This window comes from Dromaius novaehollandiae, chromosome 12, assembly GCF_036370855.1.
Source record: "Dromaius novaehollandiae isolate bDroNov1 chromosome 12, bDroNov1.hap1, whole genome shotgun sequence".
Taxonomy (NCBI): domain Eukaryota; kingdom Metazoa; phylum Chordata; class Aves; order Casuariiformes; family Dromaiidae; genus Dromaius; species Dromaius novaehollandiae.
In genome coordinates this window covers 24687745-24707439 of record NC_088109.1, presented here as the reverse complement: position 1 = coordinate 24707439, position 19695 = coordinate 24687745, and the positions used below count along the sequence as shown (strand labels likewise).

The 19695-nt window shown below is 39.8% G+C and overlaps 1 protein-coding gene across 1 annotated transcript in view; it reads right to left on the bottom strand.

Moving 5' to 3' along the window:
• The window catches only part of ITPR1 (inositol 1,4,5-trisphosphate receptor type 1), a 179942-nt gene extending 163935 nt beyond the window's left edge, over positions 1–16007 (bottom strand). Inside the window, 5 exon segments of the mRNA XM_064519235.1 lie at positions 2967–3037; positions 5636–5709; positions 5711–5750; positions 6941–7048; positions 15897–16007. Coding sequence (XP_064375305.1) covers positions 2967–3037; positions 5636–5709; positions 5711–5750; positions 6941–7048; positions 15897–15922 — 319 coding nt within the window. The 5' untranslated portion in view covers positions 15923–16007.
• Between the last annotated feature and the right edge of the window lie 3688 nt (positions 16008–19695).

Here is a 19695-nt window from a genome sequence, read left to right as displayed (position 1 = left end):
GCCAAGGAGCTGACTAGTAACTTTCTTCAGAGTTCAGAGGAATATTACTACTTCATCCCATCCTACTCTAAGTCTCCGGTTGCATTTCCTCCCTTTCAGTGCTCCACCACCACCAAATTAATCCATCAGTCTCCTTTTACCACAGCTTTGTCAACAAAACAAGCCCTCGTGTCCTCAAGATACCTCTGTACGTTTTTGTCCAAGCAAACTACAAATCTCTATCGTTCCCATCTCCAGCTCTAGTCATGCCTCTGCAAATCATTCCATCCAACTCGGTTCATCCAGACACACATCAAGATTCCCTCACTGAGTTTTCCTTCAGACAACTTTTACAAATTTTGGCTTCAAGGAGCAACTTGCTGGCATACAAAGCCACCTCCATTTAAGCTACAGAGTGCTTGCTTTTCAAAGCGCACTCCTCAGGCAGGCAGTGTTTTCACACTAGAAGCAGATCATCAGAATTTAGTGATGGTATGTGCTCACTGATAAGGTATCACTATCAACTATCAGTCTTTCATACAAGAGACTTTCTTCAGACGGAAGGACAGTGCACGTACACCAGCACTCTGTGCACAGCAGCTCTGGTATTTCAAAGGCCTAAAGTAGAAAGAAAAAAATATCACCCCACAGACCAGGGCCTTGCAGTACCACTAGATGCAACTGATTAAGTGTAGCCTAGGCAACAAGACTTCTAAAAAGCTGAAATACCCATGGCTAAGAAAAAGCAGGATGGACTGATTTTGCCACTGGAAATACATGCTTTAGTTTCTCCCTCGATTTTATCAGTCATTTATGCATATCTAAGCAGTGAATCTGGCTTTTAAACATCTCCCCACCACTTTGATTAAGCATAAAAATTATATTTACAGCTATTTTACATCTGCCCACAGAAGCTACATCTGCTCACAGAAGCAGAAAATTGTATTTCTTAAAAATATTATCCAAAGTGAGATTCTTTAGATTGGCCAAGAAATCATACACATTCAGTGTTTCTTTCAGAAGGTGACTTAAGTTTAACTGACCTGTATCTGGAAAGCTTAAAGCACGCTTCATTTGAAAGAAGATTCTCATAGATATATAAAACAGGTTATAACACAGAGGCATTCTTCCAGTACTGTGCAAAGCCATCATAGAAGTCACTGACATTTGATTAATTTTGGTTCATGATTAAGTTTGGTCCTGCTCTAGTGAGATCTTTGCAAGTTACTTCAAGTTATCGGTGCTAGTGTTTTCCACCTATTCTAAGTTCGAACCAAGATCACGCTTCTTCTCAGGCCCTTTTCAGGCCTCAACCTGCTGTGAGAACAGCTCCGCACATCAATCCTATCAGCTGCTATGGCTAGTATGCACTATGTAAAACCATTGAACAAACTTGGCCACAACTTACAGAATCCATAGGATGCTAGAACATTTCCACGTCAGTTCCAACCTCACTCTGCTAATGCACAGCAGGTATCTCGTGTGACTGATCTACTGTACCTGTGACACTGCCCAAAGAAATAAAGACAATCTCAAGTATGACAAAACTAAATACTGGGAGTCCTGAATTACATTCGCCAAATGCCTATGGTTGCCTTAGATCCCAGAATTAAGTGGTACTGATTGGTTAAATGCACCTTAAGAAGACTTTGTGTTCCATTTGCAAGGAAGGCATTTTTGCAAGGCATCATTAAAACTCCAAATAAGATTGAAGAGACTCGGATGTAGTTCCTATGTGACACTCAATCTCTCAATCTCTAGGTGCCTTTGGTTCATAATAAAAAGGGGGGGGTGTTCTTCAATGTGTGCTGAAATAAACTTCATTATTACATCTTCTGAATATATTTATTGTGGAAAACGTTTTATCTGAGATTATACTTACAAAGCATGTGTATAAATAACAAATGCCTTTTAAGATTTTTATGAGTTTTGCTACCATTCACCATTAAGCATAAACTTTAGTGAAGTTACTACAAAGGTTGAAAAGGCTCGCACCATCCTTTCTCCACATATAAATTATGAGTAACATGAGACCTTTTACAACATCTAACCACAATGTTTTATGTCAGCCAAATGTCTCTTCGTATCTGCAGTCCCTAAACTGTGCTAGTAAGATTGCCATTTTCTTGTTCTCTCTCTCCCTCTCCCTCCGATTTTATTCCTTCAATTGATTCTACCGTTAAGGCAGTGTTCTAGTTCATGTAACAACAGCATTCTTTTTCTAGAGAGCTTAACACTGAATGCTAAAACTTCCCCAAGCTGCCTCTTCAGTATTTGAATGATGAGCTATTTAATTTTCCAGTAAAAAAGGGGAAAAGCCCACCAAGAACTGATGGACTACAGCAACCCTACAGCCCCCCTTTAAACAGAGGGTTTCATGGTGTCAGACATCTCTGGCACAGCTAAAAACAAGCAAACCAAAAAAACCAAAGCAGCAAAGGCCCCCAGTAGTATAGAAGACACACGATTTTATGGGGCAATCACCTACAATTCTGATCAAATCTGAATTATGGTAACTCTGAGCTTCCAGCAAAGCCAATGAATAACTAAAGAAACAAGTTTTATCCAGCAAAAACAGATGAGAGGAACAGATGCTGCCACACTGATCAGAATGGCAATAAAAGGTAGATCAAGTTTTAAGAACATTTGGGCTGAGCTACCTTTTGGGTAGAAGAGGCAGTCAAGGGGTGAACCTTACAGGAACATCATGTTTGCACAGAGCTGAAAGCTAGTCTCAGTTAGCAATCCCACCTTCACCCTCCTCACAAAGTATACTTTTAAATCCCACAATTCCATTCACACAGACCTACATACACTTTTTTTCTCACCTACAGACAGCAGTAAGTTTAAAAGTTGCCCTTGGTGGAAGACGACAACACACTAACATATTCTATAGAAAGCATCGAAGGCAAAAATAATTACATGTGACTGCACAGATGAAGCACTTCTTCCAACCAGAAAGGTGATAAGCTGCCTAATAAACTTACCTCTGAACTTTTTGGGTGGGTTGTTAAGATCACCTGCTTCTGGCTGTACAACACATCGATCATCCACAAGGCTGAAAAGAAACGAGCAGTTGAAGTGAGGTTCTTTTCCTTTGCAATTGCTTACATCCTTATTAGCAAAAACAAAGTGGTTTATTTGCAATGTTTTATCTGATTGGCCACGTCAGCAGAAGACATTCCCCAGATGCCAACTTATGCCAAACCTTTCTAAAAAGCATGCAGCTAATTTTTACTGTTGCCCAGAGCTATGCTCCTGGATAGGTGGGACAATAAATAAGTCATTGCTCCCATTTACTGCATCTTCTTTATGTCCCCTCCTTGAGGTGCAGACAGAACAGCCCATATTCTAGTTACGTGACAGACAGCCTTAGAACAAATATTGCCTCTTGGACAGATTTGAATAATGTTGCAATTGTGTTATATTAAAGGATAGAAAACAGGAAAATATGACAACTAGGCAAACTGGACACTACCCCGTGACCCCTCAAGTATCAAAAAAAGGCAGAAACCTCAACTGCCACAGTAGAAATTCACTCCCAAGAGAAAGGCAGGCACAAATACACCCCCTTGCGTACCAGTCACCAACACAAGAGAAGTCAAGAGCTTATACTAAACTCCTCCTGCTTTACCAGGAAGGAAGTGAATTGTACAGCTGAAGCCAAGACATTCCAATGGGGAATTCCAGGAAAGAGCTTCTCTTGTGACTACACATGGGCAAAACACCCACAAAGTCAAGTTAAAGCCCACAGAATAAAGAAAATAGTGAAGATGCACCTGTCACCCCTGCTGTGCCCTTAGCACACTTTGAATCAAAGTGGAATTGCACTTTCACCAAACACTATTTCCAAATCATGAAAATACAACTGTAACCAAATATTTTGTAGTTCCTGATTTGATCATAAATTACTCAACTTGGCACCTTTAAACCAATCTGTCAAAGAGGCCTTCTACACAGAAGTAGAAAGTAAAACTCCAAGGTCTTAAAGAATTAAGATGTCCATTCTCATGCAGAATCTAATTGAGAAAGAGATTGAGACCTAGAATATGAGAGTTGTTCCTTGCAGAGGCTGGTTACATGCAGGGAGCATCTTGAGACAACAATTATGGAAAATCATGAAGTGCATAAAAGTTAAGTGATCCAGAGAGATTAAGTGGACTCAACAGTTCTATGCTTCTAAAATTTGCATATGCAAACATTCAGAGTAAGTTGCTTTTTCCCCATGGATTTTCCCCCTATTCACTTTATATATATATATATACACATATATATGTGCTCCAACAAGAACATTAATATTAATATTTGAGCTGACTGAAACACCTACTTCCAGTGAACAAAGGGACAAAAAAACGTTAAAAGTCAAATGGGTTACTCTGATAATCCCCCAGATAGTTAATCTCAGTGCAATATATCCCTCTCATCCTGAGATTAAAGTGGAAATAAGGAGGAACTTCTGAAATTACTAAGAAAATAATTTTATAGGGTGTGAAACACAAAAGAGGATATATTATACACCAGTAATCATAACGATTACTGAGCACTGAGTTTGGGAAACTGCAAGAGTGAAGTCCTGATTAAGCAAGAGTCGTGTCATAGGAAAATTTAATAGGAATACTCTTCAAAGATAGAGTTACTTGGTTAGAACTACATTAGAATGTATAGCGGTGTCTGTTTCTCAACCTTCATTAACCATATGAACAAGCGATTACACAGTTATGACATAAGACTGTCAAAACTCCACAAGGTATAGAGTACAATTACATTGAGTCTTTCCTTTGCTTCTTTAATTTTCTCCAGGACAAAAGCTAAATTAAATATGGGACAAAACTAATTTGATTATGAAAGCTTATTAAGATAATAATGCATTTCATGTTTCACATAGCAATTGGGATTTCTGGCTTAAATCAGGCTCAGAAGATGTGTGGCCATTATATAACACAGTTACCTTAAACGAGTACTAACAAAATCAAAGAGGATACTTATAGCACTGAGGGATATTTAGACCTGCTATCAGAAGATCTGATAAAGCCTAAAAAAATGTATGTACCAAAAAAAAAAAAGTACATACAAAAAATGTACTGTAGGGCCTACAATGTCTAAAAGGACTACCCATGGTGAAAAATATCTGCTCAGCAATGCCATCAAAAGCCACAGCCACTGCATACTGTTCATCATGCACCGTATGGGATTAAACACAACATAACAACTTTCTACTTATTCTGGAATTATTTACTGCCAAACTTGCTTCAATACTAGGAAGAAAAAAAAAAATAGCCAAATATATATTGTTCAGTTCGTTTTGCCAGTTTTCAGCAGATAGTATTTGGCCAGTTACACAGCTGATCGAATACTGCAGAGTGTACGTGTCATATTTGACGGGTACCTGGGAAATCTGTCAAATACATTTGCCAAATACTATTTGACCAACCCTACTTACTACATCCCTTGCTTTTATCATACCTTCTTTCCCTTCTGGCAGCATCCCATATTTTCTTCTCTTTCCTATAATAGATCATGGTGCATCTTCAGTGTCTGCTTCCTCCTCTGCCCCCTTATTTTCCAGAATCCTAATAGCTAGAGGACTAAACCTACAAGTTAGTTTGGAGTCACTCAGATGAGATTCCAGCCCACTGTTTCCTGATGAGAGACTTACCAGGATGCTGTCTCTGTACCCTGCTTGGGAGCTCCATTTATCAGATGCATCTTGACAGTAGTAGGCATCAAAAAAATCTGCTGTCACTGTACCCACCCTGAGGCCCTTATGGCTACTGGAAATGAGAAAGAGCATGTTGTGTGTGCCCACTCATGACACCATCAAGCTTCCTGCTTGCTTCTTTACTATCCATTCAGTATTGAAGTACCACAGCAATGTGGCATACTAATTCCCTCCCTCTAATTTCTCACTGCTTTGAAAGAAGGTGGCAGATGTGCTCTTTTAGCCTCTCATCCAGCCCCCTGGGTAAGGTCTGCCAAAGCAGTACACAGCTCCACTGCCAGTTTCCGATGTTCTGCGAGATTTCTCCTAAACAGCAGTTGAGCAAAATAAAACACCCCCCGTCACTTGTCGAAGCTTCAGTTCTACTGTATGTCAATTGCACAGCTTTTGTCTGCAAAATCTTCCTTGCCCGAGGTAATGGCTACTTTTTTGTTTAATAAAGTGGCATACACTTCTTACTGGTTAAAGGTACTCTCTGACAGAGTACCTATGGGTTCACAGGAGAAAGCGCAAAGGAGGTCTGTGAGGAAGCACAACAGGTGACAGGAGTAGGCAAGGCATGGCTCCCATTGCAGTTCTGGGGGATGCTGGCCATTGGCAAAGCCAAAGATTCAAAACATGTTCTCCTTTGACTGGAGAAGTACAATTTTGTTTGTATGAGAAACCTCAAATACTGTAAGAAAAGACAAAACCAGTCATAGTGGTAAGTCAGTGGTGTACAAACGGTTTGGCTCACGGCTTTCCTTTATTTACTTTTTTCCTCCCCCTCTTTTTCCTCCTTTTCTTTCTTTTTTTTTAAACTACTTACATTGCCTATGCTACATTCTTTTTTCCAATCAGCAGATTGCACTGTGGGGCCTATTCATTCCTGACTGGGGAGAGAGGAAGAGGGGATGGGAAGGGACAGGACGGGACACACGGATGGACATGGGACAGACAACATGAAAATCATTTTCTTGCATTCATTCCCTCTACCCATTGCTTAAACTTGACAAGCTTCTTCCTCCCCACCAAACACATTAAAACTGAATGATAGTCATTAATATCCTCTCCAGCTTCCCAACATTTAACTTTCCATTTGCTATTTTAACTTCATGCCATTTTTAAATTTAGGGTCAAATCTGTACAGAAGGCTACCTTGCTTTACCCAGTGTTTCCTGGGAGTCAGGCTCAGGATAGCTAGTTGGCCTCTGTCAGTCCTTCATAAGGATGTTTTTAGTACAAGAGAACAGTTGTTCTTACCCCAAAGTGCTAATAAATCCATTTGTTGAGCCCTCTGCATAGAGAGAACAAATATCTCCAATATGAAGGAAGCTCGACATCTTGTCAGTCATCTCTGGCTTACCGCCCCTAGAAGAATAAAATGGAATATTACTATTTATTAAGCAGAACGATTTCTTGACATAAGCTACTTGGAGGTTACAACAATAACACCCTTCACTTTTATTTGTTTATTTTCATTTATTTGAAAATCTGAATGAGTCCTTGCCATGGAATTTCAGGTATCAAAGAACATGTAGCATGTCAAGATACTTGCTTAGAAAAATAAACTAGGTAAAAACAACAAGCTATTGGCATCCCATTCAATGTGGGATTGTTTTAGTGGTAGCTGTATTTATTCCCACAGATGCTCATGGACATACCAGGCATACTGACCCCATTCACCCCATGGTGAGACAGGGAAAGGGGGAAGAAGAGCAGGCTGCCTCAATTTAAGATGTATTATTTACACTACCTAAATCACCATGTATTCCTCTGCCTAACTGGTTTTGTCAGAATCAAAGCCTGCAGGTTTGAGTGTATTTTAAAGGTCCTCTGGAGTGCTGGTGCACCTCAACACTGAAATGGTGCTCTAGAGAATTTTAATGTAAAATATTGACATGATTCATAATAGCGTCCATCAGCTGCATCACCATCAGGGGTAGCCACCTTCTTACAGCTGCAGTTTTAAAGAAGGGATTATGTGAAAAAACACTGAATAGACCCAAGAACAGATTTTCCATGCAAAAATGTAAAGATTAAGATTTTTCAAAGTCAAATACTTTGAAGTACATCAAGAAGCCAAATCCCTATGAAACTAGGAACATTTCAATCCTGTTTTCAAACAGAATGCCCAGATGTAACACTGAGGAGACAGCCACTTAGTACTGTCAGCTGTCTCAGTATTAAGAGCTATCATTATTTTCTTTAAAGCCCCAAATCCTGGACTGAATGATTCAAGACTTACCCGTCATTCAAATAAATATGAAAAAGCAAGTTTCTATCTGTCACAGCAACAAGGAAAGAGACAAACATGATCCGTAATAGAAAGAAGCCCAACTGAACAGCTTTCAAAAGACCTCTTTTCAAAAGCCATTTACTGGCTTCTTGGAGATCCTCCCAAGCCATGTTTTTTGATCACTGGGTTCCACAGGCTGAAATAGCTTTCTGTACACTAGGTTTCAGACAGCAGGCTGTAACAGAGCTCTTCCAAGCTGCTCATTCTCATAGTCTGATGACATGCTCTGAACACTGCCCAGGATCAAACCCTCAGATTTAAGGAAACGTACTTGAAAAATGCCTTCACCCCCCCGCCCGATATCTAGCATGACACACCAAAATCAACTTTAAATGGTCTGCCATCAGGAGAACTAAGGAGCAGGAACTTATGCTTATTACACAGCACAGCCCTGACATTGTACGTGGGATAAATATTCCCTTTCACTGAACATTATCTTGTTTACCAAAAGTGTAAGGATCAAGTTTATTAAGCAACGCTGGGGCTCACCAAGGACAGATTCACAGAGATTTAAAAGTTGATGCTGATAACACAGTGCAAGCAAAAGACAGGGGCTGCGCTTTTCCTCTGAAAAGCTGCAGATAGCTATCCTTCTTCGCTTTCCCTCTGCCCCCAAATAATAATAATAAACAATAATAAGTCAAAGCACATCATAGACATGATTCTTATACCTGGAAGTCCCTTTGTTATTTGTACAGTTAAAATCAAAGTTAAAAAAAGCAAAAGATAACAGGCCAAGTTCATAAGCAGGGTAAGAAGTCTCTACTCCTCTGAAGTCAACCTGTGTGCATACAGAAGCAAGCATTTGGCTTCAGGTTCCTTATTTAATGCCAAGTCCTTCAGCCACTGCATGTGTCACACAGTCCATTCCCATTCTCTCGATAACTGGACAGCATAATATCACTACCTATTTTAAACTAGATGCCAAAAACATACACAAATACTCAGAATGACTGAATTAGTACCACTAGAAATATAGCTTTCCTCATTTCCTGACTTGGATTTTAACCATGGACTTCATGCCAGAAGTTTTCAGGCCTTCAGAGTTAAAACTGAGACTTAAATTCATACAGCCCAAAGCAAAAGTATCTGAAGTCAAAGGAAACAGAGACACTTCTGAAAGAAGCTAACCATCCATCTTACTCTTACATTTAGGCCGATTTTAAATACTTTTGAACTTTTGGCCTGTGGAGTACTATAATATGATTACACACACACAAAATATTTTTACCTCTAAACTGTTCCTTTTTAGAGTGGCATATAAGGTATCCCCTTTGTTGGGGAGGGGGGGCATTTTATCGGACTGCGTTGTTTTACTTTAGAAGAGACGTAGGTTCACCACAGCTGTTCCCAAGAGAACGTGAAGGTCAAAATGATTGACTTCCATTAAAGAGTAGAGAAGAATTTTTTTCTTGGCAAAAAAACTAAAACCCCACACCACTGACCAAAAGCAGGCCTAAGGATGGACAATCAAATGTCTGCATCATATTAACAATTGTGTGTGACAATACAGAATCTTTTTTCTGTATTTTCTTTACTGAGAAAGTTCCACACATACAACATGTAAAGCATGATATTCCAACATATAAAATAAACCCATTTGCAATCTATTGACATTTCCATTAGTAAAATGTTTAGCAATTTCAACTATAACCATTATTTCTCCTTACAGATAATGGAAAGATATTTTTAACCCTCAAAGTAGTTCAGGTACGCTATATGATTTGAATTTCATTACCTATCTGTTCACTAGATTATTTTTAAATTTTTCCATGCCAGCTAATAAAGCCAAATTCTACTTCTGTTTAGCTCAGTGGGGCAAACTGCCTGCATCACGGCAGGCAGAGTATGGGAACCGCAGCAGAACTTCACCAGCAAACGTGCTCCAGACAAGGCACCCTGACCTCTCCTATTCCCAAGCAGTCCAACTGTGCTCTTCAGGCTTGTAGTTGACCATCAACTCTGTGACTCTGCTGGAGTCGAGACTTACACAGGGTTGACCTGACTACAATAATCTTATTTTCTATGGCTTTCCTGAGGCATGCAGTATCTGGTAAGTACGTACTCTTCCCTTCCCACACCACCCCCCATATTCCTTTTTGAATACTATTTAAACACTGATCAGCATGACGTTACCTCCAGTGAAGCATGAGATATTTAGATGGACCTCGCCTCCACCGCTCTAATGAAACACATTGCCAATTCCAAGTAGGACAAGCCCCTTAGTAAAACACCTATTTATTCAGGTCATCATAAGGCTTGCCCACACTTAAACCTGACACAACTGTACGTCTGTTTACATCTATTACCTTCTTTTATAACTAAATACCAAAAGCCAATCCGTTTAACATTTATCTTTAAACATACTGTTTCGGAGGTTGGACAGTGCTCAGGAACATGCTGAGCTGGCAGATGGAGTGAGGGACTAAATGACCCAGCAAGCCTCCTTATATATATGGTTTGCTAATTTAGCTTACTTCAAAGCTGCTTTGATACCATCCTCAATAAGGGGCTCGTGACGTCTAACAAAATTAGCCTACTGATTAATCAATTATTTGCATTAAATGCCATAAGTGATAACTACTGCAAACTGCGTATTTTACACCTTTGACTAGGAGGCAAAACTGAGATATTTGAGAAAAATAAAAATCCCAAGTTTTTCAAGATCAATGTATCCAGGTGCTCAGTTTGAAAACCCTTTCAAAAATGTGACTGCCAATTTCTGAAGACTATGGTAATCCACATGAAGTCAGACCTCTTGGCATCTCAGTTTGAGATACAAAAACAAACAAAAAACCTGTCAACCTTGGCACTTCTATCCCAAGTTCACAGCACAGGTGGGCCGCAAAGGTTCCCTCCTGGACATGTCAGTCAAGAGTCAATGGACATTCCCTTGTCAGGAAGGATGCTCTTCCTCCCTCCCCTCCCTGCCCCTCTCCCCCTCCATATCTATGAACACTGAAGATGACTACTAGAAAAGGCTTGGAAGAGAAAGGAAGGAGGATTCTTACATATGCTGTCAATACCTGGCTTTTACGGTTAAAAGCATAATCACTCTGCTCAAAAAACAATTATGTGCAACAGATAAATATAACCGTTACTCTGCAATTTATATATTTCACATACGGCAGCGCTAAGAGCAATTAATCCTAGAGAGGGAAAACCCTCAGAGAGTGTTTCCAACTACTCCTAAGCACAGAGTTTTAACAGCATTCCCACACTCTCACAGAGGAAAAAACTTCTGCAAGAAACCCATCATATTCCAGTTATATCTCAGCAGTCTCCTGGCCATGAAACAGAGCAGTCCTCTTCCACTGAAACACGGTGGGGCAGCGATGGGGCCAGGAGGTGTGGTGGTGATTTTTTCTAGGTAAAACGACTTGAAAGATTGATGATAAACTCTAACATAGAAACAGTAGCAGTATGGCAATAAAAGCATACGAACGTAGAAAGTGTGAGTCAAGTTTCTCCAAATTTGCATTACAAGCTTTAGCTCAGATGGCCGGAAAGTCTACAGCAACAACACAAGATTTAAAAAAATAACAATGTTCTTTTCCTACTAAGCTGAAGAATCCAATTTCAACAGACATTTACCAATTTCTACGATGAGAAATGAAACATGAACTAGAAGTGGACTGTATATTGAGAAATGGATTGTATTTATCCATAGACAGAGAAAAATGCCTGAAAGATGAACACTATGTTACATTTTTAAGCCTTGGCAGCCTGAATTCTTTTAATTACACTGGTGATGAATTTATTGTCTATATTATCTATATAAATGTGTGTGTTTAAATATGTTTTATACACAACTTCTCCATACAGGAAAATAAAATTAAGTCTCTTAAGAAGCTACCCCAAAAAAATAAATACAGAAACCTGCCTGAGCTTCATGAGAATTGCAAGGTACTGCTTTACAAGTGATTTTGCCAAGCTATAGCATTGTTCTGCAGGAGTGGACTTGAACACAGATTAATTCGCTGACTGGATTTAGCTAATGCAAGTAAAACCTCCCATTCACATCTTGAAATTTTATTACTTGCCTACCCTACCACTCGGTAGGGCTCTGGTGAACACAAATCACTATCGAGACCTAGAAACTGGTCTTCTGACTGAACAGGAAGTACAATAGTTACTGTGGGTTTTTTTGTTTTTTCAAAAAAGAATTACCTTGTATTTCCCCAAAACAAGCTGCATTTTATACAGTGAAAACTAGTGAAAAGAGCCAGTCTTGAGATGCAAAAATAAGCACTTTGAAATGGTTTGTACAAAGCCTTTCAACACAATCACTGTCATTCCCCTTTGAGTCAAAGGTGATATCCAGCAGACCCTCCCACTCACAAATTTTTCCATTGGCTTTAGGGAAGATTCAGACAACTCAATCATATTATAGGGCACAGGTAGATCATATGCTTAGCCTGATGACCTTGAGTAAACTGGTACAAACTGATGCAGTCACTCAAATTCAACTCAGATATTTCAACCCATTTTCTCCTGAAAGCACATTTCATAGTGGTAGTTAAGGCAGAATTATCGCTACAGATAGTTAGAAATCAAAACAACTTAATTTCAGATATCTTAATGAGACATCTGCTTTTTGAAGATCTCAGAATAGGAAATGCAACTGATTTGTAAACATTTCATACTAATTCACTCACTCAGTTCTTGATCATCAGTTAGAAAAAAAAAGGCTTCAGAGCAACACAGAGAGTTTGCTTTCCTTGAATAACAAATTCAAGGCCCCCTTTTGAAGTTCCTCCTTACCAGGACAGTATGTAACAAGATTTTTGCAGTATACCATTCCTCATCTCAAGCAATCTAATACTGAAAGGCTCTTCAAAGAGTTTTCAGCTCTTTTGCCAATACCATGTCTCATGTGTTTGCCTAGTGTGGGATTTTAATACTTTAACCTATGACTGGAAATCCTATTTGTAAAATAAACAGGATCAAATAAGTCTTATTGCTGATGGTTTGATTTCTAGCTACCAGGATACAAATGACTTAATATTTTTAAGATTGTTCTGATGATGTTTGTTTTGAGCAAAAAAGCTCCTTGCTGTGCCTTGTAGTTCCATGATGTACTCAGTTCACCATTAACATATTTTCACTGCGGTTTAATGCTCAATTAGACTAGCAATTTTGTAAGTATTGTTTTAGAAATTGGGGCAGCACTTTATCAAAGTCTTTTTCACTATTTGGATTATTTAGGTAAAGACTAGAATCTCAAATTGTACTTAACTACTTAGAAAAATCTACAGATAGAAAAGACTACAGTGAAAGCTTAATTTTGTTTCAGTTTTTAAAAGAAAGAAGACTGAATTCTTAACAGCAGAGAGGGATGGAAAAGCCAACAAAGAACTGCTGTGGCATAAGCCATTGCCATGCATATGATGAAGCATCCGTAAATTAACAGATATCACTAATATTACAACAAGACTATCAATTGATAACCCACAGAGGCAGATAAGTCAAAGTGCTCAAAGCAAATGCGATCGGGTCCTTAACATTTCTGGTTTAGGCCTAGCAAGCTGACGTTTCTTAAATGTGTCCAAACACCGATTCTCTAGATTTTGGTTACAGTCAGACACTTAAACACTTTGGTAAATCTAAACTTTATAACAAGATTACTTGATCAAAAATTTGGCTTTATAGGCTTGATCCAAAGTTTCTCTTAACTAAGATTTTTCTAACGATTTCAATGGGGTTTTTTTGATAGAACCCTAGCATTCGGTATCTGTTTTTACAGGTGCAGCTAACTTTTAAAAAATGAAACAAAAAACTGTTTCCCATCCTTATTTTAAAAGATAGAAGGTTACCTCCCTAAGGGCTATGAGAAAAAAATCATAAGAATTTCATTAAAACAGCCAAAGAAAGGAGGAAATGCTCCATCTAAAAGATCATCTAGTGAATAATCACTCTTCTGGGGCTGCAGGAAGCACTCATTTTCAAAGCTTCTGACTTTGCAAACCTAGAGGGGGCTCTTTGCACACATGCACACAACATGGAAAGACAAATCCAGCAGAGTTTGGGTGACAGAGCAAAAAGGCAGTTGGCTCCTGACAACTATGATAAGCACCATACACCAAGCAGCATGTCCCGGGAAGTTCATTAACTCCTTAGCTGAACACTAGGTCAACAGTAGAGTGAAATTCAGACGCTTCTCAGACACCAACTCTGTTCCCAGCACGCAGAAAATGACAACAGCACAAGGAATGGCAGCCACACCGTCTCAAACGTTAGATTTCTTTCCCTGCTCGCCCTCGCACGCTTTCAGTGGGAAGTAGCTCAAGAATCATGTTAAGTATTGACAGGGTTATGTACTGCTAATTTCATGCATATGTAGTTACATTTTGGAGATTACACATTTAAAAAAATATCAACATGGTATGTTTATCTACCACATGATCTTGTTTTCCACGTACTGCAGCCTTTCATGTCCAGGAGCCTGCTATCTGCACACAAATTGTCATTTGATGAATGGGGAGATTAAAGAGGAGAAATGCACTTTCTCAGAGAAAGTATTTTTCTTCCTAATACTTATAATGCAGCAGATTTTCCTACAGCTTGCAGTCTAAATAGACAAGACGGAGAATGTGAAAGGGGGGAAGGAGGAAGCAGCACGGTACTGTGATTTCTCAAGGTCATACAGTAGGTTAGAGCCTGGATTAGGATCCATGTCTCCTGAAACCCCATCCACCAGTCCCTACTGCCTCTCCTCTCGCAGGAGAAAGTTCAGCCCAACTGTACTTCTAATCAAGCACGTGCTTCCTCCTTGTCTTGAAGGAAGTTAGAAGAGGCATGTAAATTCATGCAGCAAGATGGTGGCTAAGTTCTATCCCTACTGCTTGCTACTCCACAGATAAACTCTTTTTTTTATAGTTACCCTACAAATGTTAGTTTAGTTATTCAGAAGTGACTAATAGGTGCAATGAAAGTCAGTTAAAAAAAGGGGGGAAAAAGACATAAAAGCAACTCATTTTGTACACTTCAACCTGAATAAACACTTAATACAGATGAGCAAACGTCTGCGACATCCTTTTCTCCTCAGAAAGGATGCATGCATTTCTTGATTTGTCCAGTGCAACCAGACAGGATAAGAGCCATGCTATAGTTACGGAAAGTTAGGGTTGAAAAGGAAAACACTCATAACTGCGCTAAGCAGAAATTATACTTTGACAGACATATCTTATACAGCAGCCATTTCATTGATACAAGAAACACAACTAACAGATCCCCCTTGACGGGCATTTGAAGAAAGCTGAAAAAAGAAAAACTAATAGGGGCACATTGTCAGGAAAGAAAAAGATCATTTTTAAAGTTTCAGACCAAGTATGACCTGACAGCAAATTTTTAATTCCATTAAAAGGAAGAAGTTGATACTTACTTAAGTTGATACTTACTGTCTCTAACCCTGAAGGGAGAAAGCAGCTTAGACATCAGCCTCTGGATGAGGCCCCTACAAGCACACAGTGTTTTCCAGAATATTTCTATTAGAAGGAGAGAGCAGGAACATGCCAAAAGAACCAGGGCAGCCAATGTCATGGGGAAAGAGAGCAAGCTTGGTTTATAATATCTACTGGAGTGTGGCCAAAGAAGAGAAGTGGCCAGGGAAGAAGAATGTACAGAACAGTTCCAATTTCATTTTGCATGGCCATATATCTACTGAGGCTTCACCACAGAATGAGCCGTCTCCTACAGTCCCTTTCATCAAGTATGAGCCCTCCCACCACCTCACAAGATGCAAGCTCTTTGGCAAATGCAATACTCCCTCAATTTACCAAAGCATTTTCCTTTTGTCCTAGTCAGTCTCGCTAACCCTCATCCTCCTACTTCTGTTCATCTCCCTCTGATCATACTTGCCCAATACTTCCATCCTTTCATGTCCTACACTCCCCATTTCTTCCCTTGCCAATACTTCACCTTGGTGGGGGTTCTCTGGCCTCCATGGCAGTGCTTGAGCCTTGTGCTGAGACTAGACTCTGCTGAATGGCTCCTGGTAGCTTCAGGTCCCTGCCAGCGATAAAATTAATGCTTCTCTCCTAGTAGCAGGTTTCTTCTATTGAAGGCTTGCAAGTCTTCTCGTCTTGCAGTTACGGCAACCCTTACAAGGGTAAGCTCACTGGTCTTCCTTCCTAGATACCTCAGCAGGCATCTAGGTCTGCAGTGAAAAACCTAAATGCCTGTGAGAGGCAGCCAAAGAGGAGGAGCCACCACCACCACATGATTAGCACGTGTGGAGAACCACTGGTGGCCAGGGGACCTACTTTGAGCCCTACTGATCTAAAAAAATCCCAGTCAGTTGGGCTTCTTTACAGATGAAGGCTCCAGGTTCCAGGCTGACTTGTACATGTTGGTCCCCCAAAAGTAATTTTCTAGAATGCAAACATGAGTCATTCTTCTGAAGCAAAGGTTCAAAATACTGCACTAACTTAGGTCATAAAGAGCATTAGCAACTGAATCTGCTTAACCCTTACATACGGAAGAGTGACCAAGGATTGTTGAGTTATTGTAATCATAAGATAAGTAAGTTTTCAATTAACTCTTTAGATCAAGGATCATTAGCCAGCTCTGAAAGGGTTAGGCATCTGCCTTCATGTCCACGCATCTCCTGTTGGAATGGGACAGAAGGGACATACTGGACATCATACTCATGCAATTAGTGCTTTTTTCCTCAGAACTTCTTGGCAGATTTCTGAAGAATAAGATAGGATACGCTAGGGTACAAAAGAATTCTTTCCCCCCCCCCAAAAATCTTCATACTAAACTGCTACTAGAGAATTCCCGGGGGGGGGGGGGGGGGGGAGCTACGGTCTTCTGACAGTGGCCATTTTTTGGCCTACTGTGGTCAGACACACTTCATATACATACATGCACAGAGATGACTCTTTTCTGACTCCAGACATCTTGCACAAGACAGGGACAATGAAGGAAAGAACTGTTTTTTTATATATATATATAAAATATTATTATTTTTATATATATAAAAAATTACATCTGGATTCAGTATTCAAACTTCTTTCCCTATAACTTAGTATCAGATTACTCCAAAAGCAGAAATATCGTCTAATATCCTAATCCAGAAAGTCACCTCATTTGGCCCTGAGTCTTCCCAGAGTTATTTACTATTCTTTGATACTCTGTTCAGTAGAATGATCAATGAGGTATAAACACTAAGCTTTCTGCAATGCTCCTTATATTAACATTTGGCATATGAGGATGTAGTTTTATCTCTGCAAACTGTAAATCAGCAAAGTAACCTGCAGTTCCAAGCACATTGCTAAGACATTTTTCTCTCTAGAGCAGTTGACGTGCACAGATCTGAACTGACATTTTATTCTCAATACAACAGTGTGAGGAAGGAAAAATAAGTTCTGATGTAAGTTTTGATAGGCTTAACCAAAACCACAGCTATGAAAATGAAACTTTTCTGAGTTTAGAATCCACAGCTGAATTTTGCAGCTTTCCTCCAGTTTGAATTACAGTTCCTGTAGTTTCCATTTTACCTTGATTTTCTTCCAAAGGAATTTAGTCTGCTTAAACATAACAGCATAGAAGACTAGAAATTGTAATTTCTCAACAGGTACAGAACGAGCAAGAATAACATACTTCCTGTTGCTGCCTCTGCCAGTCTAACGAGTAGTTGCAGCACCCTGAAAAGACAGCTCCAACATCATACCCAGCTGTAGCTCAGCATCTGTGCCAAGACTGAGAACCAGGCAATAACTGCTGTAGTGCTTTTGTAGCGTCTATTGGGAACAGAAATAAGAATGGAATATCGGGCCATATCACAGCTCGCCTTGTCTGGCATCCTGCCTCCTACAGCAGCCAGTATGAGATGCATAATGGAAGAGCACAGGAATCTGCATAAAAAGCTGAGGGAAGGGTCCCACTATAATCTTCCTCGACAAAATACCCATTTTGCATAACTATGGACAAAGGTAGATAGGATCTGACTTAGCAGCCCATGTACCATCCACTGACTTCTGAGGTTTTCTGTTTCATAGCACCCAGTAAATCAGTATCTATGTGTACCTGCACTATAGCACAGGCTGCTATATAAAACTGCTCAAGGGTTTTTAACCCATCTTCTGCACTATTACACAAAAAAGGCAGAAAAATGCTTCAGGCTACTGAGGCAATAGCAACTAGTGAATGTGCTATCTCAGCAGCAGAAGCAATCGACACAAATATTCTGCAAGGAAGATTTTCTGAAAACCAGATTAATACCATGGTCACACTGTCACAGAAATGTTGCATTTATGTAACTTTCCACCAGCACACTATTTTCTACCTCTAAACCCCTCTGCTCTCTATAAGCTTCTTTGGTGAGGCTGTCTTCCCTCACACTCACCCACAGAAAAGCAGCAGCTAGTCTATCAGATACTACAGAACCACTACCTTCATTCCACCTCCCACAGGATCTTGAGATTCCTTCTGCCTTAAAGCATAATCCTACTATAACTATCTTATATTTATGGGATAATAATGTCTCAAAGACTCCCAGTATGCTTTGCAACTTGACACATCAAACATTCCTACAGCATATACAACGCACTCAAGAATTACCACGCATGGTATCACGGGGGAGTAGCACAGTTGACCAAACAACCAGAACAGACTATGCCTGCTCATGTAGCTGCTGCATTTAAAGGGGAGCACAAGGGCTCCAAGATATCTAGGTCCTGTCTTAAGCCTGCTTTATAGCACTGAAAAAGAAGCTTCACCTCAGTATTGTCTGTCTTGGCAATTTATCAGAAGAGAAACTTGCTCATGTTACAGGAAGCAGTTGAAAAGAATTCCTGCCTCCATCATGGACTTCTAGATCTACTCTAGATCACTTGGGTTGGAATTTGACCAGGAACCTGGACTAGTACCTTTCCTCTCACACACACAAGACCGTCACAGTTGGAACCGTGGCTTTACATTTCTGTCATTCCTGTGGGTGACTATCTTCTCACACTGACGTGTTCTAATACAGATTCAGAATTTGCTTTACAAGAAGGTAATTGTAACCACACAGCAGTATTACTTCACTGTTTATAAGGATCACTCTAAATTAGTCACACTTGTGAGGAGCCAGGAGTTGAGATTCAGCTTCTTCACCTGAACTTGATTTCTCCACTTTCTAGTCTATCCCACACAAATGCAGATTTGTTGAGGTGACCTGAGAGGATAAAAAGACACAGTGCCATAAATACAAGCCCATTACACCCCTTGTTTATAACCATAACTATTATTTCCACCTCACTCCACTTTTTTTCAGTCCCAGTATACTTCCTCCATTCAGCTGTTCTTGACTAGACTTGTGGCTCCAACATCTGCTGCTGAAGACATACACTCAAAGTGTTCACTTCTTCAGCATTATCATTAGGGCCTCTTCCACCCTCCAACCACGGTATTCGTGACTAGCTAATGTTAGAAGAACACATTATTTCCCACAGTTAAGCTCCACTCCAGGACTGCAAAGGCAAATGAAAGTTACTCTTGCTGTTTGTTTACTTCCTAATTTGTGAACCTCTGTAAAAGAGGAAACTGGATTGCTCCTTATTTCAAGAATTAATGAATACTGCACAAGCAACGGATGGGGGTGGGGGAACCCTCATCTAAGCAAACACTTTAATCTCAGAGTGGAATGAGGAATTTTAAGACGAAAAACTTATGTTATTGACAAACAAAAGATTACTTAAAGAACACATTAGAAATAATCGGCTCAGTGGAC